We start from the raw sequence: 26,836 nt of genomic DNA, 5'->3' as shown, positions 1-26,836 counted from the left end.
ATGCATTAGAAATCGAAAAAATGCAATTTGAAGCAATGTTAAATTTAACATTTTCTCAGATCAGAGCTCATTACTGTCAACAAAAACATGATACGAAGCACTGGTACCCAAAAAAAATGTTGCTGTTACTCCAAAAAACGTCATACCTAACAGCTATATTTCCAAACAAAAAAAGACAGCTATACTTACAAGACAGCACCGGTACCAAAATAAAATGTTGATGACACTCCAAAAAAACGTCATACCTAACCGCTATATTTCCAAATAAAAAAAGACAGTCATATTTCCAAGTTCCAACCCACACATCAACAGCATCGATGTTCTCAATATATGGCTGAGATGTAGCGCCCCCATGTGGGGGCAGATGTGAAGTCATGTTTTGGCTAGTAGGGTCACGGACATGGTCTCGAGAAACAAGGGGCGTGCATGTCCTTTCTGCCTTTGCCATACCAGGGGCGAATCATGATATCGCGATTGAATTTGATTGGTGGGATGGAGTATAAGAGGGAGTGGGGTAGGTCTGTCAAAAAGCCCTCCTTATCGTTGGTTGCGAGCCGTCCGCTACTTTCACCGCCGTCCGTCCGCTCTCGTTTCTTCCGTCCTGCAGCAGCGTCCAATGGCTTCCTCTGTCAATCGATGGTTGAGGCCTGAGGTTTTTTCATTTCTCGCATTTTAACCTTTTTCTTTACTCTCATTCTTGTGTAGATTATTTCGTTTTTTTTTTTTCATTGGTATTCTGGGCTAGGTTCTTCCAAATCTAGTTTTGGGTTCTATCTGTCGATCTCTCCATAGATGTATTTTCTTTTTGCTTGTGAAGGTTTATCCTTTGTTCGCCGCGGTTGGAGTTGCTGTAGGAATTTGCGGATTTCAGTTGGTGCGCAATATCTGCATCAACCCTGAAGTCAGGTCAGCTACTACCAAACCCCATTTCTTTGTTCTTTCATGCATGCTTGCTTCTGTGTATCCTTTTTATTGATGGATCTATAGCCTCTCTGAAAATCTATTTTAATTGAACGATGATAGATAAAAAAAACTACCTAGATTTACCACTGTACGGGATTTTTATTTATCAGCTCAGTCTATTTAAAGTGGTGTACTACCTAAACAATCCCCAACCCCCAAAGAAGGGGGTGGGTGGGAAATCAGATCTAGATGCTCCGACCTTTTTTCATCGGGCAATGGATTGGCTCAACTTCCGGAGTATATGTAACCCTTTTGACTTCTGCCCCATCTACACTAAATTTTCTGCACGGTCTTTAATTTTCAACCTAATTTTGTTTACTTGGATTCTTACATCTCTGAATAAATTCTTTTCTTTCCATTCTAAATATTATGGGAATCAAATAAAACTATGATTCATTATTAAACTTTGATGGCACCTTTGCGAAATTTGGAGTTGCATTTTTTTTCCTTATTTTATTCCATTTAATATATTCCGATCTTTGATTTGAGCTGTTGAAGCATATTATCAGCTTAGGTTTCCTATGGTAATGACATGATATTTTGGTTCAAGTAAAATCACGCAAATCGTACTCTATAATACACCTTCGAAGTGTCTTAACTGGATTTTAGAAACTAGAACCTTTGTCTCGGTAACTCGTAACACTGTAATTTCAGTTTTCTGCCAGACCTTGGTATCCAATATACTAGACTTTGGTTTCTCAAAGTATTGTTTTAAGGCACTACCAAAGGAGTCTTTTTGTACCCAATCCTACATTCCTACTAAATCAAAATCAAAATAAAATGATAACGAAGTTCACAAAGCATCATTAAGTTATATGATAAAACTGGGGCATGTTATCAAAAGAAATTCCATCAAATTGCAGCACAAAATATTATTAATGTATACTCAGGACAGTGGAAAGCGTTTGATACTTGATATGGCTAAAACTAAAGTTCACTTCCCACAAGATTCTTGGGAAATGTTTCTTTTGAACTTATATAATGTTTTTAGTTTTTACATGGAAATTGTAATTTTAACTTGTACATGTGTTCTGTATTCTCTTTCCCTTTGGCTCTGGAATCAGGGTTAGCAAGGAAACCAGAACTGCAGGAGTGTTGGAGAACTTTGCAGAAGGAGAGAAATATGCTGAGCACACTCTCAGGAAGTTTGTTCGCAACAGGACCCCTGAGATCATGCCTTCCATTAACAATTTCTTTACCAACCAAAAATGAAGGCAGCCAATTTAATAAGTGATTTTTACGTCTTGTAGAACTTTTATTTTGATCTATTATTGTGTTTGTGATTGTCATTGACATTGATATCACTCTATGGGTGTTAATCAAAACTCAAACTGAACTGTTTTGATAACATTACCTAAATGAGGATGATGCACGAAACTGAATGAATCATCGTCATTTGTTAATAAAATAAGATGGATACAGATATCGCCATCTCCCTTATTTTCTTCCCAGAGTATCAATTGTATTATGCGCCTTTTGTGCCTGTGTTCATAAATGTGGTTGTTAATTTTTTTCAGACTGAAATATTCCAGCTATTATTTATTTCCTTTTTAGAGCAAAAGCCGCTTTTATAACTCCTTGGGTTTTTGACTCTTGATCCAAATGCCAAGGGTTTTTTTACTTCCTGTATCAAGGAGAACTGGAGTGGAGAAACAACAATGGTGTCAAGCGATAGCGATGGTAAATTGATAGGTGTTTTTTAAGACCATAAGGCTACGTTTGGTTTGATAGTTGTTTTTTTCAAACCAAACACAGACTAAAAGGACTTGCAATCATCGTCGTCAATTCATTAATATAATAGTTTGTCCCAACTATATGGGTCGGTCCATCTACATCTACATGAATATCATTTTAATATAATGCCGGCACTTGCTTTGGCTTCACGTCTGGACTATCATAAAATAGAATATTTAGTATGCTTATTTTCATCCCAACCTATCTCTCTCGCGAGTTAGCGCGTACCAATGATTTAAAAACCAACTTGGAGGTCGGTTCAACCATCCGAATTGAACAGGTGTAAATATAGGTACAAGCATATTATCTGAGTTTCTTTTGAGAAGCAGCTTCATACATTACTATTTGCTAATAACTGTCCAGTAGCAGATTATTTTATATTTAATCTATTTTTTTAAATCAGTTTTTTAATTATGTAATTGTTAAAAAAAAAGCTAAAAATTGCAATCTGAAGGCGCCTTTGCCTTTCAAGACGCAGATCTCAAGCATTCAAATACAAAGTTATGGCCTCTCTAAATTTGCACCTTGAGTCTGACAGTGATGAGTCAAATAGGTCATCGGTTCAATCATCAGGTTCGTACAGTTTTTTACCACAGATTTTAAACAAATCAAACTGAACCCAAAATTGTGGCTAAGTGGCAATGCAGGTGGTTCATCCATCTGGCTTCACGACCGGTTCAAAAACACTGGCATGCCTATTTAAGGGTCCGTTTGATTTTTAGTCATAATCAAAATTGGAATCAGAATGAAAATCCTCTAAAGTCGGAATCTGAATGATCTATTCCTACAGTATTTTTCAGACAAGTGTGAGAATGGAAATTAGAATCAACAGAAATAAGATTTCATTTCCGAAGGGAGGGGCAAGGAATGACCATTCCCTCAAATGGGGGAATGCCATTCTAGCAGGAATGAGAATGAGATTCCAATTCCACCCAATCAAACATTTGGAATCGGAATAACCAATTCCAGACTCCTATTCCTGCAAACCAAACGGGACCTAAGTTTTCTTTTTGCTAAAAACATGTCGTTCAACTAGTCCATACCATCACTCATGAAAAAGGATGTGGTAAAACAGGAAGGAAAAGATGAAGCATGATTTAGGATCATTTGAAATCTGATGGGCTAATACCACTTCGACGCTGTCTTCCCATACTTGCAATGTTTTTGTTGCGCATGATCGTTGTGATTCTCAAAGCGAAGGACTATTCACAAATGACAAATCATAATACTCAAATGCTTCTCTTCTAAAGGTTGTGGTTGGCTGAGGATTCACAAATCACAAAGTAATGCCGTGAAGAAGCTTCACATGCTTGATGAGGCGATTACAGATTGTATACAGGTATACATCGCGCCAAAATGGTTTTGGATGAGGTACCGTCCAAGTTGTCAAGGTTGTTCCACATTGGAACCCACAACTGGGTTTGAAATCTGTCCTTGTTACGTCAACACCTTCGCCCTCAATGCTCCTACAGACATACAATAGCATGCATAACAGTTAAAAATGAAATTTATCAAAAAAAAACAAATAAAAAAGAAAGAAGAGGGAAAATTGGGGAAAAAAAGAACAAGTTAAAGTTAGTTTGATGAGAAAAAGGAAAAGTATTTGCCATATAATATGAAGAAAAGACGACATCTCATCAAAACTTGTTTTGTTTTAATGATCAATTTAGATCACTTGGATAAAATTCAAAAAGCATGATCTGTAAATCTATTCATAAGCACCATAAATGTTGTCATCATTTTTTGTATATCAAACTTTATTAAATTGAAGAAAAATTACAAAAGAGAAACACCATTTCTGTAACGTTTAAAATGAACACGTACATGACTGGACAAGCAAAAATAAAAATGGAATGAACAGATCAAGATGCCAGCAAGTTCTCAGTCATAAATAACTGCTGGTTGTTGAACTTGGTCCTCAAGCTTCAAAGGCTTTTTCTCTACAAGTCTCAGTGTAGGGCTACAGAACGCAGAAGCACTATTGTATACCACTTGAAATTCATACAAATGATTTAGAAGGTTTCAAACATGTAATTGCATGATTTTTTCGAAAAATCAATTGATTTTTCCATAAAGCTCGTCTTGTACTTCAGGAATAAGGAGTCAAGCACCAAGCAATTGCCTCTGCAGTTTGTATGTTTCACAATCTGTTGAGCAGTATGATCTGACATGTGGCATACTAGCATATTTTTATCATTAGTCCTTGATTTCAGTGAAACCAGGCATTAGAGGAAATACCTGTTTTTGGAATTTTCTTATGGAGGGAAATGCTCAACATCCATGGAAGGTAAACCAGACTGGGCTGCTCTCATTCCACGTAGAAGGCTCTTTGCTGTTTCCTTCTCCTGCATCGTGGGCATAGAAAGGAACAATTAATAAAGCTGAACGGAAACATTTTGGACATCTAAAAACTTGTCAAATAGTGAGATAACTTACTGGGCCTGTATAATCCAGAAGTCTGGTACAGTAAACTTCTGCTTCCTCGAACCTCTTTTGTGCTTTGCAATGTGTAGCAAGAAATAACAAAGCTTCTACCATATTTGGCCCCTCCCGGTCCTCATCTTCCATCCTCTCCAAATCCTTTTTGTAGTAAAAAGCTGCCTCTTCAGAACGCCCAAGTTCATTATGCAGCTTTGCCAGTTGGTGCAATGCAATTGCTTCTCTGTCATTACAATTTGCTGCCCTTTTGTAACATTTGATCGCCTCCTCAAGCATGTGAAGCTGCTCGGCTTCATAGCACTGTGCCATGGCAATCCACAATCGGGAATCATTTGGTTGTAAATATACTGACTTCTGGAAGTAGTACAGTGCATAGAAGGGCATACACATCATCTCATATGCTTGTCCCAACCCATACCAGGCCCGATAGTCACATGGATCAATATCTACAGCCCGTCGATAGGCATCAATAGCAGCCGGGATGTTCTTCATCTCAACATACTCATGACCCATCAGAGTCCATGCTGACAAGTAGTTCTTGTTGAGTTTCAGTGCCCTTCTAAAATATACAACAGATTTCTCATGTTGTCCCTTCAAACTGTAATAATTTCCAATAATACAACAAGACTCAGGTTGGTATTTATCAGTCAAGAATACCCTGTGGGCAAGGTAACTCAGAGCTGAAAAGCACTCCTTTGCATAAAGTACATTTGAGTACATATCCATATCCTCCACTCTATATGGATCGTTTCTTAGAAGTTCTTCAAATATAACTTCAACCTGCTCAAACTCCCTTAAACTGTACTGGGCTTTTGCTATTTGAGCCTGTATATAATTGCTGAAAGTAAAAGTTCCTTGCAGATATTCATATTTTGATAAGGATTCACTGTGCATCCTGAGTCCCTGGTATGCACTGGCAAGAAAGAAGTCCTTCATCCAATGATTCTTGAGATTAAGAGTGTTTAAGATATCAATGGTGGTGCACAAAGACTGCAGCTCTGACCAGGCACTCCAATTCCAAGGATAGCTGTTAACAGATTCCACAAGAACGTTACGAGAGAGATCCTCATGACCGTTCTCCTTAAGCACAAGCCCATATAAGTAAAGGCCAAAAGGATCGATGTTGCCACTCTTGCGGTATGCTGACAACTCCCTCTCAAGAGAAACCAGTTCATGGTTTACAGCATCGCTCTTACCTAAAGGTCCGTCAAGTTCTATCATCTCTTCCTCTTTCCGCTTTTCACCAGCCTTCATGAGAAAGAAGAAAAGGCTAAATTCACGATACTTATTTTAAATACTAATATGCTTATAATGTTCCACATTTTTATAAGCATTTGATTACATAACCATTAAAGTAGACACCTGATAAGCTATAAGTTAAGAGGCACCAACACTTAACCATAATGTTGATGAATATGGTGTTTCACTGGCTTCTAGTTATTCTTGAACTAACAATGTAGCTCTTGTTGAAGAGAACCATTTATGAGCTGTGATTTGTGAACAGTGTAATTTCACAGGTAGAAAACAACTTCTGTTAACAGGTTAACCTTGAGAATTTTAGTTTCTTTTACCAGGGTTAAAGAGTACACTCCCAGCAGAGGAGAAAGTGGATGAAATGAAAACATAAAATTGGCAGTTTCATAACTTACTATGTTCAATCAAATGGCATCAGATCAAACAGCATGTTTCCAGAAGAAATGATAGGATAGTATCTCTTGTTTGATTGGATAGTAGGGATGAGGTGGGTTGAGGCTGCTCCTTTCCAAACCCAACCTTTTGACATGTAGCATTGAACCATTTGTCAAAAAAAAGGCTTTGGTTGAATGTAGGTATACTACTTGTGGGGTGAGGTGGGTTGGATTGGGGCCGGATGTCCACAATCTTTAGTCGGCACTGGGCGGATTTGGGTTGTTGTGGTTGACACCCCTATTGGATAGTATCTCGCCATGATATCCTGTGGAAATGGCCACCTTGGACTTGGAGGATTTTAATGTGCAAATGCTGGTTCTTTCATGCTCCAGCTAGACAAGGGGTGACTTGAAATCAAATCTTATGGGCACAGTTGTAAGATTTTGATAACACATTGAGAGGACAGATAGGAAGGTTTGTCACTCATTGACTGATTGACCTTTCTTTAATGTACTCTCTTATATCTTTGTAACATTAATGAAAAGCTGTGGTTATTGATAAGAAATGCTGGTTCTTTGATTGTCTTTTCCACTGTTACATCATGTCTTCTCTGGATAGCTTTCAACTTTAGAACAAGTTAATGGTTATTGGAATTCAGCCATTACTCCACAAAGAAGCATTTCCTTTCATGGAAAAAGAAAAGTACATCAATAACATTGAAGTGTGATTAGCAGAAGAAAAGGAATTGATGTAAAAGAACTCTTCCATCAAGCACAACAACTTTTCTTTCCCAAATCCCAATGAATACCCATTGATTATCTGACTGACCATACACGAAATCAACAAGAACGGTTGCTACCTTGGAGAATCCGTTTAAACATAGTAAGAATTTGGGAGAGGCTGGAAGGAGGAGAAAAAGTGCACTTGGTGAGTTGGGAACAAGTCTGTCTCCCCAAATCTGAAGGGGGGTTAGGTACAAGGAAGCTGAAACATTTTAACTCTGCCCTCCTAAGTAAATGGATTTGGAGATTTGCTGTAGAATCTGATGCTTGGTGGAGATCTTTCATTGCCAGCAAATATGGTGTGAGTTGGGGCAATTGGAGATTTAGGTACCCCCCTCCTAACTGGGGTAACTCTATGTGGAAAGGGATAATGAAGCACTTTCCAGATTTGGCCAGGGGGATCTCCGTCAAGGCTGGTAATGGTAATAGGATCAAATTCTGGAAGGACCCTTGGTGCTCAGATGTTCCTCTTGCTGAGTCCTTCCCACTCCTCTTCCAGTGTGCTTCTGACCAAGTGGCCTCAGTTGCTGAGTGCTATAGTATTTCTGGTGGTTCAGTTCTTTGGACTCCCTCTTTCCGAAGAAATCTCTTTCATTGGGAGGTGGATGAGGCAATGAACCTCTTGACCTATCTCCAGTATCAAGAGTTGGATTATAGTTTAGAGGATAAGTGGCATTGGAAGTGGAATTCTGATGGGATATTTTCAGTTAAATTTTTGGCTGCTATCCTTGGTAGGAGGGGTGTTCCTGATTTCCTAGTTCAGAAAGTGTGGAATCCCATCAGTCCAACTAAAGCCAGTTTCCTTGTTTGGACTATGGCTCTTAATAAATGCCTTTCCAAGGAGAACCTTGTGAGCAGGGGATTTCAGATTTTGGACCTGTCTTGCAGCTTATGTGGGTGCAGTGCTGAATCTACTGATCATTTGTGTATACACTGCCCGTTCTCTGCTCAGTTGTGGAACCACTTCCTCAACTCCTTGAAGGTTTGTTGGGTGATGCCGAGGTCGGTAAAAGAGCTGTTATGCTGCTGGCATATCTTGGGAATAGAAGGGTGTTCAGTAACAAGATGATTCCAAGTGCTGTAATTTGGTGTATCTGGACCGAGAAGAATAGAAGGGTGTTCAGTAACAAGTTTCTAAGTCTGGAGGACTTAACCCAGAAGTTAGTGGGCAAGCTGATTTCTTGGTTATCTGTGGCGGCAGATTTTAGAAACTGTAATGTGTCAGATGTATTATTTTCTTTGTCTTGATGGCTTGTGTAATTGCTGAATAGATCAGTCAGCCTGTTTTGGGACTGATATCAGCCTCTTGTGTGTATTTCATTCTCAATAAATATTACTTTACCTTTTCCAAAGAAAAAAAAACATAGTAAGAATTTTAAGACCATTAACCATACGAATATGGGATAACTGCTTGATGAGTAGAGATTCAACTGACCATTGTGCAATGGAAAAACTCTGATACTTTGCATGCACTGTCCCATGCCAACATTCACTTCATTAAATGTTTCACATTTCTTAAGTGATGTAACATATAAGTTTTTGAATAGAAAGAAATAAAGAAATCATCAAAATGTGAAAGTTCTTCAGTAACCATGATGATACCTTTGAACCCACATAATTGATAATCCATCCAGCAAAATATTTCATATACGTTGGTATTAAGGTACTTGACATCCTCATTCCCCCAAAATCAGTTTACAGTTCTCCAATATACGGATATATTATTTCTTAGGGTAACAGATCGCACTCACAGAAATCAACAGATAATGACAACTTCAATCTAAATGTTTGGCCTCCAAAGTTCCATTCTAGCATCTCAGCATCATAGTTCCTTCCAAACAAAACCAATCCTGTTGATTCTAGAGCTCCCAATTGTTTCTCCAATGGCCATTATTTGCTGATTTGAGTCAGTAATGCACATAGAACATACCGAAACTCAAAGTTATCTTTTCTTTTTAATAGAACTCCAATTCGCAAACGAACTATTAAAATCTCACCCCAGAAACAGCTCAAAAAATGCGACCAACCCCCAAATCAAGAAACGGAGAAAAAAGTGCAACTCGAAATATTAGCCATAAAAGAAATGATGAAGGAACATTAACGAATTTAAAGATGAAACAAACCAGAAAAAGGGCGTAACAGCGCAAAAATACTGCTTTCTTTCCCGTCTGATCTCGAAGCGCATGAGCAGCCCTCCGGTACTCCCGACAATCGAAGTAGGACTTAGCAAGAAGATAACAATCGCTATCCACAATCTCATCTTCCTCGGGGACTGGAGTGGTGGTATAGGAAACGCCGGCAGCGGGTGTTGAAGGGATATCGTTCGTACGGAACCTCCTGCGAATGCTGGAACTCCCGCGCTGAAATCTGGTGTGAGAAGGTGTGAACTTTGCCGGGTCTTGTTCGATTCCCACTAGTTGCTCTGATGCCCTGCAATCATTAATCAAGCCAAACCCCAATAATGAAGAAGAAAAATGTGAATATTCGCATCGATTTTAAATTTCAGGAAACAAAAAAAAAGGAACTTGATGATTAAAAATTTGAGATGGATGAACGTGATCTGGAATCAAAACGAAGCGGGATGCAAAAGATTCAAAAAGTACAGATAATGTGGTAGATAGTGATATAGGATTGTAGGGTTTAGGGTATATCTGCGCACCATTTTGAAGCGGAGTAGAGGCAACGATCGCTAAGCTGGCGGATTGCAGTTCGAAGCTCGGTCCTGCAACTATCCTTCGAACCCATTAGCTATCCCCCCTCACTCTCTTCCTCCGAAATTCTCGCGCTCTCGGTTATAACCATAAACCCCAAATTTTAACGTGGAAGTCGCTAACATGCACCGGGAGTAATTGGCCCATCTCACGCTATGACGTTAGTCAATAGTCATCATGCTTGGTTTCTTTGGGCCTTTGGGGCGTTGTCGTGTTGAAGACCTGGGCTGGGGGCCCAAGAGGCCGGATCCAAAACCAACCCCACTCTATGGCATTAACGTGCAAAATATTAGGTTTTTCGTAGGGCCCAGTTTGAAAAGAGTACAAATGCAAATACATATTATATATTATAGAGAGAGAGAGTGTGTGTGTAAATACAAATATCTAAGATAAAAACCTTGTATTTTGTATTTTTAAACCTATATTTGCACTCGTTTCAAATTGAGAATATCTTATCAGCACCCATGAAAGAAAGTATAAGTAATTAAAGCATGGTGTGTTAATGGATTTAAATTTTGTATTTTATTTTTATTGTTAATAAATATATTTTTGTTTAATATGATAAGCATATAACATTAAAGATATGCACAATTTTTTTTTGTATTTTCTATAATCTTTTATTTCTATTTATTTTAAGTTTTATTATATAATTATTACATCATATGTTGATCTATTTGACTTGAAATAAAAAAGAATCTTATTTTTTGGGAAATTTTAAAATTCTTATTCCATTTCGATACTCAATTGTAAAAACAAATTCTTTTTAATCTTCATCACTTATGTTTATTTAATATGACAAAGTTATAGTATTTGAAATATGTCAAAAGTTTCTATGTTTCTATTCTTGTAATCCTAGATATATATAATTTCTTTATTATTTAATTATGACATAACATTTTTATTATAAAGAAGTGACCTAGTATTGTATTGGGTGTATATTCACTATGCACCAACTAGAATGACTGTATGTTCTCCACTCCATTAATTTTTACAATAACATTGAGTTATTTTCCTTCTCTTTCAGCATTATTTAATGACCCATATGAAGAAGCCTCTATTATTTGTTTTCTTTTGGTTTTTATTTTTTGTTTAGTATAAATTTCAAATGGGATCTAAATTCTTAATTGTGCAATGTATCTACCAATTAATTAACTGGATGGCTGTGCTACTTTGCTTATAATCAAAACATGGAACTGAAGTATTTCTCTGTCTACTTTAATCTCTCTTCCATTCAAGAAATGGGGAGTAAGCTGACTACATGGCTTGTTCTACTTGCTTCAAACCTAGTACCAATTGGGTACATTGGCCATTGGGCAAGCTGGGCTTTGTGTCCCAACTCCAAACAACAATTTTAATCATTTGAATGTATAGTTTCTCATCTAAAAATTGAATCATCCATCGCTAGAATGTTAACAAAAATTATATTAGGAATAAGCTACAAGTGAGCTCAACTGACAACCTCGACTCAGTTATAACCTCAAATTATGAAATTCTAAGGTGTGGCACCATTTTCATTTTCGTTAACTTCATCTAGATGAGGTTAAAAGCTTGGGTTGTTGGACAGTATTATGTCTGTGTTCAGTCGATTATGCGGTCTTTGGTTTGATAGAAAAAGTAAGATAGAAACAGGAAGTTGAGTATTTCAAACAGACTTATGTAACATGTCAGCTTTATACACGTGGGGTGGAGCAGCTCGAGCAATTGTAGAATGACGGGCTGCTTTATGATTTATGATTGTCCTCGTATCGTATCCTCCTGTTCCCGTGTTCTCTAGCCCGTAGAGAAGTCAGAGTGAAATCTTGCAATTTGAACTGATAACAGACTATTGGTAAATATAGTTGTCGACTGTAAGAAGAGAAGGAAGAAAGAAGAAGAAGTAGAGAAGAGGAATACGAGTTACGAGAGAGAGAGAGAGCTTGGGTGTTACTGTTTATATGATAAATTTGAAATTACAGCCACGTTCTTATAAGGGCGTTCAAATACAAAAAAATGAAAAGACAACAATACCCTTAAAGTCAAATGCACATTCTCAATAATCTATGTCAATTGGTAAACAACATTGATTATTAGAGACTTAGGTTGGTGGTTTGTGAATACGGATACAATTTTTATTTATTTTTTTATTTGAAGAATGAAAATGAGCAATATAAGATACTTGTCAGTCTGAAAAGAATTCATTTTTAGAAAAAAAGTGTTTGATTCATAACAATATTTTCTCATTCTACCTATTTTTTTTTACTCATTCTTTTCCATTTTAGAATTTCATCTTGAGTAAGAATGAGAAAGAATGAGGATTGAACCAAACATGACCTTAGATGCCCGGGACAAAGCTCCTATCTCCCATAGCACCTGTTTATGATTGAAAAGAACACTTTCAAGAATGTCATAGCAAAGGAATACCATGTTGAGCTTCTTGGTTTGGAGTTCAGTGACAATATAACTATTGAATTAAATACGGATCTAATAAAAAGATTCATTCTAATTTAAATGGTTTCAAGGTAGGGATGATCATGGACCGGGTTTTTACATGGTAGCAATGACATTTAGGGGGCATTCTTTTTCAGGATTTTGAGAGGGGAAAAGTTGGTCAATAGAAATCAAGAAACCCATGTTCTTTTTTCAGATATATGGGGAGACCCATCTCCTAGGTGGGTAAATAACTTCCCCACTTGAGGGAAAGTTGCCAACACTTGAATGGGACAAAAGTACCCCTTTTAATATTGGATTTTTATGACTAAAATTGTCATTGCCTTATTTATAAGGGAAATAAAAGAACATGGGTAAATGCACTTACCCGAGTAAGTCTTTCCTAGGAAACACTTACCTGAGTAAACGCGTTTAACTAGGTAAATAACTTACCAAAAAGCAAACGGAGCCTTAGGGCTACCTGGCCCAGCCTGGCTTGCACCTTGGGCTTGATAATATATGCCTAGGCATTTGGGTATCTTGCCATAAAATTATATTGTAAAATTAAGGGAAATTGTCTAAAACTCACCATGAGTTTTTAACATTTCTCTTAAACTCACCACAACTTTTCAAAATGTCTAAAACTCACCATGTCAATAAGTTTTTATTTTTCAAAACTCACCTTCTGTTAGTGCACCGTTAATGCTTCTTAACAGAGGTGACCATGTCAACATAAATAACAATTTTCATGACCAAATTACCCTTGAATGGTGAGTTAGAGGAAAAGTGGTCTTTTTCAGTTTTCAATTTTCTTTTTTTTTTTTGCATTTTTAGTGTTTTTTTACATTTTTCTATTTTCTACAATCTATAAATTTTCCTGTACTTTCGTTATTTATTTGCAATTTCTGTGTTTTTCTATAATTTTTTGTGTTTTTTCTACAATTTTTATTTTCTGATTTTTTTTTTCAATTTCTATATTTTCTATAATTTGAAAATGATTTTTTATTTTTTTTTTCAATTTCTATATTTTTTTATATTTTTGTAATTCCTGTGTTTTTATGTATTTTATATTTGGAAATATTTTTTTGAACATTTTCCTTTTTCATGTTTAAATATTAAAATAGTAATATATTAACACCCATTAATTTATTTTGTATATACTTTATATTTTTCTATGAAGGTTAAAATAGTAATATATTAACACCCATTAGTCTGTTTAACGTCAAGTTAGTGACATGGTGAGATTTAGACATTTTGAAAAGTTGTGGTGAGTTTAAGAGAGAAATGCTGAAAACTCATGGTGAGTTTTAGACAATTTCCCTAAAATTAAAATTTCAATTTCAATTTATAATAATATTACAGAAAATCAACAACTAAGCCTTATCCTAATTATATAGGCTTAATCATGTTTCATCATTCCATTCTTTTTTTTAATGTCAAAACATATATTGATATGGCAATAAATTTACATGTATACCATAAATAAATAGTATAGGGCCAAGAAAATCCCAAGCCGGGCTGGGCCTGGAAGGACATCATGGACTATTTTCAGATGAGCAGGAGGGAGACCTATGGCCTTTGGATGGAAATAACTACCCAATGCCTTCCCTCGCATCATGCAGGAATGAGTCCATACACGAGAGTCATTTGATTGACATTGATATGCTGAATACACATCTGCGTCCCACAGCACATCCGGATCTGGGAACATTTCCCGATGATATCTTTATCATCTCCCGTACATACAAGGTCGGGATGTGCTGTGGGGTGTAGATGTGAACCTGATATGTTTTCCCAGCTTTATTCCCCGTTCCCTTTAATGGATTTTATGACAACGTTAAAGCTGTAGTAGGCTGCGAGTTATTTCTTATTTGTATAAATAGTGAGGCCTTGTCAAAAGATTGCTAAGAGATGATGATGCTCCATGGCACGCATAAACAACTTTCTAGTTAAAGGCTAATGGCCTATTCTCAAACCAAAATCCGATGGAATTGTTAAACAAGCTTTATAGGATCTAGGTCAGCTCTGCCTAGCGTTATCATCCTGATATGTGTCGATTCTGTCCACAGACACCATCGATCTCAATATGTTGCCTGGGAGATGACAAACAAAACAAGCTCAGTCGTTTGGTCTTGAATGATCTTTTCAGCCCTGAACAACATTCGCATCACCTGTACCCAGTTCTGTACACGTAATCTGAATTTCTAAATTTGCTGCAGATTCCAAATCCCTGCAGATTAAACACGAAGGAGACCAAAGAAGAAAATGAAAATTTTTATTACTTTGAACTCAAAAATAACATTTAAGGTGGGGTAAAAACTTTGTTCTTTAACAACTATACAAGGATTAAAGTAATAAACATAATGAACAAAATAAAAAGGTAGGCTCCAGCTTGTAGCAAGGAGACACTGCTATGGACCAAATTTCTTCTCTTATTACAGAATTATCTCCTCTTGTACACTGACGTTGAGTGTCTTATTTGGGAGAACAATGCTGTTAACGACTACAACTTCATCTTCAACAGTCACAGCTTCTCCTGAAAACAGGAACACCAGGGTTCATATATTGTTAGGATCCCATATACAATAGAATCTGATCTCCTTGAAAGAAAAATGAATAAAATAAAGAAGATGAGCACCTAATATGGTAATCCCAAGTTTGGCATTGCAATTTCCTTCACCCTGAGCCAATTGACAGTCTAGGTCAATTACTATGAACATCAATGAAAATGTAAAAAGGAGGTCTTCTAGCATATCATCACATCATTCGTTTGAATCACTACTCATACTTTTCAAGATAAAGATCAGATTGTAATAGTATTCCTCTCCCATCTTTATGGAAGTTATATAGAGTAGGAAAATAACAGCCCAACCATTTTTTTAGTTGTATACCATAGCACATTTAACAGTTTACAGCCTTGCCAGTTTCTAAACCACCACTTGGAAGGCTGATGATGTAAATTAACTGAAAACAAACTAACAATTTATTAGTTGTTTTTTATTGGGAGGGGGAGGGGGGGGGGAATCTTGCCTGAACACGTGACCATGTACCAATAGATGACTTCCACCCAACAATTGAATGCATAACAACTGCATTTTCCTGTCAGAAGATGGCAAACCATGTCTGCTTAAGACTTAAATAAAAGAATTCATTGATGACTTTCATATCTCTAAGCTGATGTCATACCTTGATTTCAACATCATCCAGGATGATGCAATTGATCAATCTTGCCCCAGCTGCTATGCGAGCATTTGCAGAAATTGAGACACTGGGACCAATCTGTTTAAACAGATCCATTTTAAATATCCATGTGCTGTGATGCAATTCTCGCTGTAGTTGAAAGAAAAAACAAAAGGAAATACCTTTGCAGTTGGATGAACTTTTGCTGATGGATGAATATAAACATTGCCGATAATGGTAGCACTTTTGGTGCCATTTCCACTTGCCAGAAGATGAGGAGAGGTATGTCGGAATTGTGAAAGATACAAGGCAGAACATTTCAAAGACATCCTGAAAGTTGAATTATAAATTCAAGTGAGTCATTCCATGGTACAAAGACAAAGGGCAAGAAAGGAGAAAAAAATGGAGAACTGAGAAATACTGCTCTACCCTGGAGTCTTGATCTGTTCCCAAAAGTCCATAGTTTCATATATGTATAGCTGCTTCTTCCCAGCAAGAGGTGATAGGATGTCTTGATCCAACCTTACAAAATCTGTAGGAAGAGTCCTGCAATGGAGCTTATTTCAGAGTGATAGTCTAAAGGAAGCTATGCTTCAATCAACATTTGAAATTCAATAGACCTGAAATATGGATATTTGCAATAACTGAAAAACATTGATTTGTCTGAACCAAAACATCATGTTAGACCTTATGGGTGAGAAAGTAAATCCTTTCCTAGAGAAAAACAACCCTAGCATTCAATGCCATAAAAGAATGACCGAGTGTTTCCTAATTAACTATGCTCTACCAAGACCTTGAGAAAAGCAAAAATTGACTACATATGAAAGAGGTATAAGAGTTAGCAGTCAGCTGTAAGTGCCATCCCATACATGGGGTAAGCTACTCAAATCCTATCCTGCCATTGTGCTATACCAAGAACCATGTTTTTTTTTCTGATGAATATATCAAGAACCATGTTTTTTGTCAACTATTTGAGGTTGGCTACCCTGGGATATTAAAAGATGCTTGTTACTGCATTATTCCTTGCCACTGGTTTCATTCTGTTGCACTCAAATCAGGATTTTTAAAAAGCAAGTAGTTTCTAATAAATTAATAAAAAAATACAGCATAAAGGGATTAGGTCTGAATATATCTACAAATAAAATCAAGAATAGATGAATGAATTGATGCTGGTTTAGGCCAATGGTAGAAGAATTAGAATTTGGGAGGATAATTGGTTTGGGACAGGGGGATAATGTGGGATTTGCCTCTAGTAACTTAACCATCAGCCAGTATTTCAAATTCATGGGGTGAAAGTAGTTTGGTTCCTTATTTTGCAGGAGGCTACTTTTAGAGTGTGAATCATTGAATGCAAAATTTTCTTAGTTGCCTTGAAGAACTTCGTTTGATGCCAACTAATTCAGATTAGAGACTACAGAAAAAATGTTTAGATGGCTGTTTCATCGTTAAGTCCTTTTATGCAGTCTCCATAAGTATAGGAATCTTATGTATGAAAGGTGTGAGGTGACCTGGTTTTCATGGTTGGTCTCCCTTGATGGCATATAATAGGTGTTTCCATATGGCAAGTTAATTTGTCATGTCTCATCAGTTTGAGGAGGATGCCAGCCATCTTTTCATCTCTTGTAGGGTGGCTATTCTGTGTGGTCTTTCTTTGTGCTTTTCAGGAATTGTAGATTTCAGACTTTCTTGTCTTATGACTTCTCTACTTGGGCTTCTTTTAGATAGAGACAGAAAAACAAAAAAAAAAGGGGGGGGGGGGCGGAATCCCATTTCCAGTGCATTACATAATTTGGTGGGAGAGGAAAAGGGGCATTTTTTAGGGCAAATCAAAAGGTTTTCATAGTCATAGGTTATGCATGGACATCAGCATTCTTCTCTTGGATTCTAGACCACCCAGAATATGAGGATTTGCAAAGAGTCTCCTTTGGTGGCAATTTCTGGTCTAGGTTAGATTTAATAGAGGATGTATAGCTGTGTGACATACTGACATTGTATGGTATCCATTTCGAGAGACACCTTTGTTGTTTTTTTTTTTCAAGAAAGTTATCTCAACACCTCAACACTCTTCCTTTGTTGTACATTTTCTTCCTTTTTTGAAGAATTTTTACTTTACAGCAAGGATGGTTGTGTCTATGTTACACAACCCCTGAAAGAATATTTTATCAATACCCTACTAATAGGGGAAAGACAATAAGACCCCTAGAAAAAAAATACAATGACCAGAAAGTAGAAAACGGGTTAAAAATACAAATACTCCTATATATCAACAAGAAATACCCTACTAAATGCATAATGTAATCCCAAAAGGCTAAAAACTAAAAAGTAAAAGAATAAAAAGTTTTATGCTTGGAAGGAATAAATGTGCCAAAAATGCCATACTTTGTTACTGACTGAATAGCTTCAAAGCTGGACAGACGCCGCAGATTAGCTGCAAACAACAATGCAATGTTCAGATATCTACAATGTGGAATCGTTATATCTATTTTATAATGAAAGCATTAATCCATGGAAGATGAGCATTACAAATGCCAACAGACACACCCTCAGATGCTTCTCCTCAAAGATTCTTTTCTTTAGGCATGTAGCTAGCGCTTTACATAGAAAATAAAATATTTTATAAAAACAAAAAAAACAAAAGCTAGCCACGTGGTCAGATTGTGGATTCCACCATTCCCAATTCTCTATAAATTTATCTATATAAATCCATGTCACCATTCTTCTAAAATTTCTCCATTTAAACAACCTATAAAAGTTAGTTTGCTAATTCTAATTTAAATCAAACTTAACCTACAAGGGAAAATTTTAAATCACTTTGTAGTTTTATACTTTCTACATGAATCAACACCAAAACCCTTCTAAATTTCTCCACTTAAATATAATATGAAAAATCAAATTTGGCTACAAAAAATATTAGATCAAACTATATATATATATATATATATATATATAGATGAGTTTCTCTTCTAGATCTCTGATACCTTTCCACTACCAAATAAACAGCCCCCAAATTTACATATCACTGGATAAAACATATACTCATCCCCATGAAAATAAAATTAAAAAGTATAAAAATGATATTTACGAAGGAAGAACTTTTTGGATGAATTAGTGAAGTGAGAATGTAATAAAATGTTGAAACCAAAAAAACTTGTTTTATTTTCTATATCTTCTTTCCACCTTGGTGCTTTAGAAAACTCAAACTAAAGGCATGATATATCTACAACCTTGCATGTTAATATATATATACCTCTATCGCTTCTTTGTATGGAGATGTTCTGGATGGCAGTAAAAATATCTGGTGTGAATATGTATACACCACAGTTTATTCGATCACTTACCTGCAAAAAATTGGTAACAGAAGAAAACCCTACTCAGAGGGGTGATATATGAGTAAGAATTAACAATTTAAAGTCCAATTCTCCATAGCCAAATGCACAGACCACAAGTTACAATGAACATGGTTAAGTACCTAGGCAACTTAGGGAAGGAACAGAACTTCTAGGACTGTTTATGGGTTGGAAGGAACCAATGGTCCAGTTTGGTTATACTAGCCCAGGATTTTTTTTTTCCAGAGATCTGACTATAAATAGATTGGAACAAGATCCACCCTGGATAATGTGTTTCATTTCAAAAATTTATCCTTTTTCAAATTTAAAACTAGGGCTCCGTTTGAATAAGCTTTTGCTTTTGAGGTTTGGGCTATAAGAAACAAAAATGAGCCAAAAAGTTTATAAAGAAAATGGAGAGAGTTGCTTTTAGAAAACATAAAAGCACTTTTAAGCGCCAAAGCAGAAAACCTAAAATCGGGGCCTCAAGAGCACAAATCCTGAACCTTATTCAAATGCTACCTAAATTATCTTCAGTATATAAATATGAAACCTAACTATTTAACTAAGCCTTATCCAAACTGGTTGAGGATGACATACAGAAAAGTTTGCCCTAGTGACATCCTTGGTAATCTAGAACCAGAGCCAATGTGATGTCATATGACTAGGGGCCTAAGTCTCATAACCAAAGCATTAGCCTTTCACATTTAAATGGATGAGGGCTAAATCAACCTTGTCCTAATGATGATCTGTTGGTACCCAATCTTTCTAGGTGGCCTCTCACCCTCCTAGGTGACACTGTTCCTTGGGTTACCACATTACAGAGGAACCTGATATTCCATAACCTTTGACACTCTTCTTTCCCTCTTTTTCAATTTATTTGTGTGTTATTGCTTATAAAGGGAGAATGAAATAACACATGTATTGTACAGCATGTACAGTCTATTTGCGAAGTGTAGCTGCAGTCTACACTTGCTGATTCCTCCTTAGTACACACTCCAAGGTATGCAGTCTACACATAGCTGCACTCCGTAGTACACACTCCAAGGTATGCAACATGTAACTTGTTATTAGAAGCCTAGATGATGTTTGACATTGGTGATGATTCCTCCTTGCTGATTATCCAGAAACTGGTGGTTTTTGAAAATTCACCAAAAATTGTTGTTTGGTATCATTTATGCCATGTAAGCAGTTTGTTTGGTACTGATTCTCAAGGGTGATTATTTTTCCTTGGAATTATCCTTTTCTAGGAGACATATCCGATGCCATGTCATCCTTCAAAAATAGAAATTACCTAAAAATCGGGGAATCACTGAAAATGGTGATCCCTCAAGATGCTCCAATTTCAGGAATCGTTTTTCTGCCGATTTCCCAAAAATGACGAAAATTGACCAACCAAACAGATTGAAAATCACCAATTCTTCTTTATCCCATGTGGCGCCAATGTGGTGCCGATTTTTGGGAAATCGACATCGATGCCAAACATCACCCTAATGTTTCATGCATCAAACATTAATATTTAATAACTTGGTACATAATGCAAGTAGCAAAGCCGTAAAAAACAAATGCTAAATGAATCACAATAGGATAACTCTAGCTGATTATCTGCTTTTACACATACAAAGGTCTCAGGTTTCTCTGTGTAATGCAACAACTCATTGGTCATGGGATCAGCAACCAACTCCCCAAACTGGTTTGCTGATTCAGCAGAAACCTGCATAAAAGAGCATAGTGATATCTGAGAATGGTGAAGGACAAGGAAATGCAGAAAAGGGTGATTTTCTTACTTTATACTTTTCAAAAGCAAGAATTGATGGATGCATTAGCCAACCTTGATTACTAAGATTGTTCCCATCCCTCCATATCTCCTATGAGCCGCTGCACATATGAAGGCCAATAGCCAGCAGTTAAAATTCGAAGAAGCCAATCATAAGTTTGGAAAGAGGAAATTGCCATCAAACTAATCAACGGCTTTTGAGCTACAGATTCATACAGCACAGCACAGCACAGACAATACAAAGTAAGAAAAGTTGGCTTCAGGAAATATCAAAGTGAGAAAGAAGGATAGTTACCAAGCATGCCTGGAAGTGGAAAAGTGCAACAAACATCACAGTTCAGCAAAAATATATGTGACTGCAACAGAAAGAAATGGGGTCAGAAGAGTTCAGAAGAAACTCAAATATTCTAAGTTACCAGGAAAATACAGGATAGAGAGAAACGAGGAGCATAAGATACAGACAGGGCTGTCTTCCATGATCAGATCCCTGAAGTTGTAAAGTCCACCTGCTGAACCATGTGGCTTGTCTTCTTTCAAGTATCTGAGGGAGCAAATACAACGACAACGATGAGGAAACGTGTAAGATCTTAAAATTTAAACAGTGTTATTTTTCTTTCACCACAACAATATTAGACATAAGAACACATCACAACTAACCTAGAGTAAGGTGTGAGTCAACTTACCTTACAGGGACTTTCAGCTCATTAGAGATTGAGGAGACATACAATGCGAATTCCCGCTCGTCATAGAAACCAATGAGATAAATATGAGCCAAGTTTGGGATCTACAGGAGTCCACAGGGATCACAGTTACATTGCGGAATAACAAAAAAGACGCAATGTGATTTCTAAAAGCGTAAAGTTCTACTGAGGATTTGAGAGTGTACCGCTTTGCAAGCCGAAATCGGATGGTGAACCATTGGCTGTCCGGCCAAGGGGAAAAGCGGCTTGGCGATATTCAAAGAGAGAGGCCGAAAGCGAGTACCTGCAAAGTACGAACATAATTAACATGAAAGAAGGTTTTCCAATTATTGAATCCAAAGATCATAACTTTTAATGAATGAAAAAAAATTCTGTAGAATTTGAACCAATTTCATACCTTTTGTCGGACCACCAACCATGATCACAGCAACAACCCTCTCTTCCGAGCTCCTCATCTTGAAGGTAAAAAGAAATCTAGATCTCTAATTCTGTAGCTCCAGTCGTTTTAAATTGCAACTCCTTGTATGAGAAACCAGAGAGTTTAAAACGAATCAGAAGAGAACTCCTTTCTTCATACTTGTCTCAGAGTCAGATACTGAAATACAAAGTATGGCCGTAAGTCACTAACATAATAAAACCTTATATTCTACAAGCTCGGACACCAATAAAAAATGCTACAATTGCAGCGACAAATATGCGAGAGAGAGAGAGAGAGAGAGAGAGTAAAAAAGGGATTTACTGTGATGTCTTGGACAATAATGAGCTTTCGAGTGTTGGTGGAGGTGGTAGCGGAGCAATGCTCGGCACTCGCTTGCGATATGTACGCAAAGCACGGTGACGGACGAGACTTTGCAGGCGGATGCACATGCTTTGTCGCCCTTCCTCTGCCTCTTTCTTCTTCCTTGATGCTGCAGAGTATCCAAACCCGATCATCCGAAATTGAATTCGGTCCATTTAGGGTGATCTGTCATCCGTCAACAATTTGATAGAATATATGGATCCACCCGTTTCCGATCCGACATATTCCGTTGTGCTTTTATTAAAATTTTCATATAAATAAAAAACAAAAATCATTTTTAGTTTAATTTTTCAGTATCCGATTATAATTCAAATTTGTTTCGAATACGACATAAATCCAATAAATAAAATCGGAATCAAATTTTGAATCTATCTACCCAATTCGATCCATTTTATAGTAACGGAGATTTTGGTTGGGTGGTGATGACTGATGGGGCCCTACCTCCGCTTCACGGTCACTTCAGATCATTCTCATACAACCATGTTAATCTTATCTCCAGCGGGAGTTTCGGTTTATTTAGTAAGGTCCAACTAACGTTTTATTAAAGAATAAAGACGTCTAAGTATTTATCAAATTAATTAAGGCGAAAATGAACGAAAAATCATTATGTCATTGGAATATCCAATGGGCAGCCAGCATATTTTTTTGACTGATGAGGATAATCCTGATTGGATCGGACACGCAACCTAAAGCTTCATCAACGTGGATCTACATCCACTGGACACTGCGAGACCGGATCTGCTTCTCACAACTGGCGCCTCACATGTGCTTCACACGCACATCCTATCATGCATTGAATCGGAATTCTTCCCAAAAAAAGGGTCCAGCTGACAGGGGCTGGTTGTAACTTGTAAGTTGAAACAGATCCGATCCGACAGAATCTCCAAGCCAACACGAACTTTGGGAGAGGGTATACGATTACTGATTAAATCGGAATTCTTCCCTACGATTAGAAAATTATGGGCTTTTACTAGTTTATTTGGTTGTGAGGTCAAAGAGGAATAGAACTGTTCATGGACCGAGTAGCCTGATGGGCTGGCCCGGCCCCCGGATGGGCTTGAGCATGCGTTTTAGCCCGCGGGTTTGACCTCGGGCCTAAAAGCCCGAGTCCGATTATTTTATGGCCGGGCTCGGGATTTGTTAAAAAAAGCTTGGCCCAAGCCAGACCCAGCCCGACTTTTATATAAGTTAAACCCTAAATCCCTAAACTGCTTAACCCTAACCCTAAATTCTTAAAACCTTTCTTTTCATTCTCCTTTCTCACTCTCACTCTCAGAAGCGGCTCTCTCCCTCTCAACTCTCAGAACCTGCGAACCCAGCTGCACCTGCGAACTCAGGCATCGGCGGCTGGTGCCACCAGAACTAGTTGTCTCTCTCTTCAGCGGTGATCTCTCTCTCTCTCTCTCTCTCCAACTGGCACAATTTTCATCTTCTTTCTTCTCATTTTCAGTTCTCTCTCTTCTTAGAACTAGGTCTTCTATCTTCTCAGTTCTTTCTCCAGCCGGTGCCACCAAAACATAGGCGCACCGTTTTCATTATGCGAACTCAGGCACCAACGTTTAGTGCCACTAGATCTAGATCGTCTCTCTCTCTTTGGCCAGCACTGTTGTCATCTTCTATCTTCTCACTTTCTCGGTTTCTATTCTCACTCTCAAACTCTTAGGAATCGGCAATCTCAACAGGCACCATTCTCTCAATCTCAAAGGGCATCGTCGCTTAGACTCCTAAGTCGGGCTTCGGGCTTGGGCTTGGGCTTTTTATGATGGCCAGGCTCGGGCCTGAAAATTTTATGTTAATGAAGAGCAAAAGCCCGACCCAAGCCCAATTCGGCCCATGAATAGATCTAGTGAGGAACATATCCCAATTCCTTACCAATACCGACCTAACACCATCTTACCGATGAGTCTGATATGCTTCTCATTCTCATAGAGCACTCCTAATACCGTATATGTATGTTCCCTATTATTTATTGGAGATGTTTTTAATACGCGGTGAGGTCAGTGTGATGAGTGCTCTGTGAGTAATATATCCAATTCCTTACCAATATTGTGGTCAGACGTAGGAGTGACAGGGTGAGCACTATTCGGTTAAAATCAAAAATTTTGATTTTGGTTTTTTGATTTTTTGTTAAATCGATTTGGTTATTTTGGTTTTTGATTAATTCGGTTTTTAGAATTAAAATTTTGGTTAATCAAATTAATTGAACTTTTTATTGTTATATGTAATATACAATATATAATATATAATATGTAACATATAATATATAATATATTAATATATAATATACTGAAATTTGATTTCATAATATATTTTATAATATATATTATATATTATATGCTACAATATATATAATAGAGTATATATTATTAAAATTTGGTTTTAATCGAAATAACCAAAAACTGAATCAAATATTTTAGTTTTTCTAAATTTTGGTTATAGTTTTTATTTTTTTAATTCAATATTTAAAATTTCGATTTATTCAATTTGGTTTTTAACCGAATAAACCAAATGCTCACCCTTAATCAGACCACCTCTTGATTTGAGTTAAATGTTCAAAATGTAATTGGGTGGTTGCATGTCCCTTGCTCAATAGGAGCCTGAGTATTAAATAGGATTAGTTAAATGGATATTCATCGGTCATAAAATATACGAGTTGAGATCTCCTGCTAACAAAACGCGTTCCAACCCTATACCAACTTCATTTTCATCATAAAAAGAGGACCCATCATGATAGGAATGTATTTTGTTCGGGGGATGATCTGGACTCAAAATGTATATGGGCAACAACCATTTATGATTTGTGGGCTTCGAATAAACCGTGAGGCCCACAGCCCACAACATAACCATCACGTTCTGCTAAATCGGAATTACCAAGTGTTGCCCTAAAATTATCCAACACAAACCGGAAAAGTAATAAGTAGGGCCTAATCCTATTTGTCATGATAGCGATAGTAACATGGGTACTGGATTGGATCCGAGCGGACAACTCTCCTCTCCCAAATCCCAATTAGCAAATTAAGATACAATAATAATAGAACAGGTATATGGGGTTCTTCATGCTAGCCATATGGACCTTGTAACGGGTATTATATGTCTAATCTAAAAATCCATTCATAAATGGTTCTTTACTGACCCGCCGACCCGGGAACTGTCTCCATGTTGCGAAACTTGCCCATCTCTTTTTGGATCGATTAGCAATTGCATCGCATCGCATTGAACACAGTATTCCAACCCCACCCGGTGGAACCACTGTCCCCTCCGGATCAGATTGGGTGTAGGAGTAGGACCAAACGTCACACAAGGGAAATTGATGTTTAATTAGGGTGGCCCACTAATTCAACAGTTCTTACATAAATAATCAAACGGGCCAAGTTGATGTAGGGCCCATTTGTTTATACTCATCGTTCTCACTGTGTTCCCCCTCCCCCTTTACCGTATAAGATATATGTGGCTGAAGTTGAACATGTGATTTGGCAGTCCCAATCTTTTAAGACAGCTTATTTCCTTCACAAAATAGCAACAGGATTACAGGAGAAGAGAAATCAATCGCATTTCCAATAGATCCCCACTTTCCCAGAAAGGCCCATTCTGTTAATGTACTATGAGGAACCAAATTCTTGTCCAGTCCACAACTATAAGCCCAGTAGATCAATCACTTATTGCCAAGCTTGGGCCTAAGCTTTTTCTATCTACATCTTTGCCCCGGCCCCCGTGAGACCCCACAATCACGTCTAACTATGCAATTGACAATAACCCCAACCCAGGACTTGAGAAAGGTCCCATTGGCCTTGACCCACATATTGTATTCCTTTGGAACCATTATTCTAATTTTATTTTTAAATGATAAGCACAAACAAAAGTAGGTGAAACTTAATAGCTACTAACATGTGCTTCCAACTCAAATAATTAATTATTTTATTTATTGACAGATAGAAGCGAAAAACAAAAAGTAAATCAAACGAAACTTCTCTCTCTCTCTTTGGTATTAAACCAAATGAATTAAAATAATAAAATGGTCCATCTACATTAAAGTCTAGTATTAGTATATTAAGGGTTGAATCCCCATCCTCTTTCATATTCAATTTTAGCTTGGCAGAAAAGAATAAGGCTCGAGTAATTTGGGGTCAATCTCCATTCGAGTTAGAATTATTAGCTTGAATTTTATTCGGCTCAAATCCTCATATGTTTTATCTCGGCTTAATTTAAAAACCACAGAAAAAGAAAAAAAGCATTGTTTCTCAAAAAAATTTAAAAAAAAAGAAAAGGAAAAAGGGTCAAAATTGTCTGCTCTCACCAAACTAAAAAGAATACCTTGCTTATTTAACATTTAAAATCATAAAATATACAAAAAATAAATAATCTGTTTAATTCAAAACTACTAAAAATATA

General features: G+C 37.0%; 3 protein-coding genes across 3 annotated transcripts; 1 reads left to right on the top strand and 2 right to left on the bottom strand.

Moving 5' to 3' along the window:
* The first annotated feature begins 495 nt into the window (after positions 1–495).
* Positions 496–2,414, top strand: LOC104596051 (uncharacterized). The gene is made up of 3 exons (XM_010257057.3): positions 496–652; positions 818–906; positions 2,028–2,414. The coding sequence occupies exons 1-3, from the start codon at positions 617–619 to the stop codon at positions 2,173–2,175; spliced, it is 273 nt and encodes a 90-aa protein (XP_010255359.1). The 5' UTR covers positions 496–616; the 3' UTR covers positions 2,176–2,414.
* A 1,369-nt stretch (positions 2,415–3,783) lies between these two features.
* On the bottom strand, positions 3,784–10,389 carry APC8 (anaphase-promoting complex subunit 8). The gene is made up of 5 exons (XM_010257043.3): positions 10,207–10,389; positions 9,671–9,977; positions 5,134–6,384; positions 4,936–5,042; positions 3,784–4,163 (listed from the first exon to the last, which is right to left on the bottom strand). The coding sequence occupies exons 1-4, from the start codon at positions 10,290–10,292 to the stop codon at positions 4,953–4,955; spliced, it is 1,734 nt and encodes a 577-aa protein (XP_010255345.1). The 5' UTR covers positions 10,293–10,389; the 3' UTR covers positions 3,784–4,163; positions 4,936–4,952.
* A 4,533-nt stretch (positions 10,390–14,922) lies between these two features.
* On the bottom strand, positions 14,923–22,560 carry LOC104596039 (uncharacterized). The gene is made up of 16 exons (XM_010257029.3): positions 22,388–22,560; positions 22,046–22,243; positions 21,834–21,931; positions 21,631–21,731; positions 21,410–21,488; positions 21,243–21,303; positions 21,002–21,048; positions 20,792–20,884; positions 19,092–19,182; positions 18,224–18,272; positions 16,274–16,390; positions 16,027–16,174; positions 15,851–15,943; positions 15,695–15,763; positions 15,303–15,345; positions 14,923–15,200 (listed from the first exon to the last, which is right to left on the bottom strand). Exons 2-16 carry the CDS (start codon positions 22,101–22,103, stop codon positions 15,100–15,102), a joined length of 1,248 nt encoding a protein of 415 aa, XP_010255331.1. The 5' UTR covers positions 22,104–22,243; positions 22,388–22,560; the 3' UTR covers positions 14,923–15,099.
* Positions 22,561–26,836: the final 4,276 nt, after the last annotated feature.

This window comes from Nelumbo nucifera, chromosome 3 (genome assembly GCF_055504915.1).
Source record: "Nelumbo nucifera cultivar China Antique chromosome 3, China Antique-T2T, whole genome shotgun sequence".
Lineage (NCBI taxonomy): Eukaryota > Viridiplantae > Streptophyta > Magnoliopsida > Proteales > Nelumbonaceae > Nelumbo > Nelumbo nucifera.
Note: the sequence above shows the minus strand (reverse complement) of the source record. Positions and strands in the feature narration are given on the sequence as shown.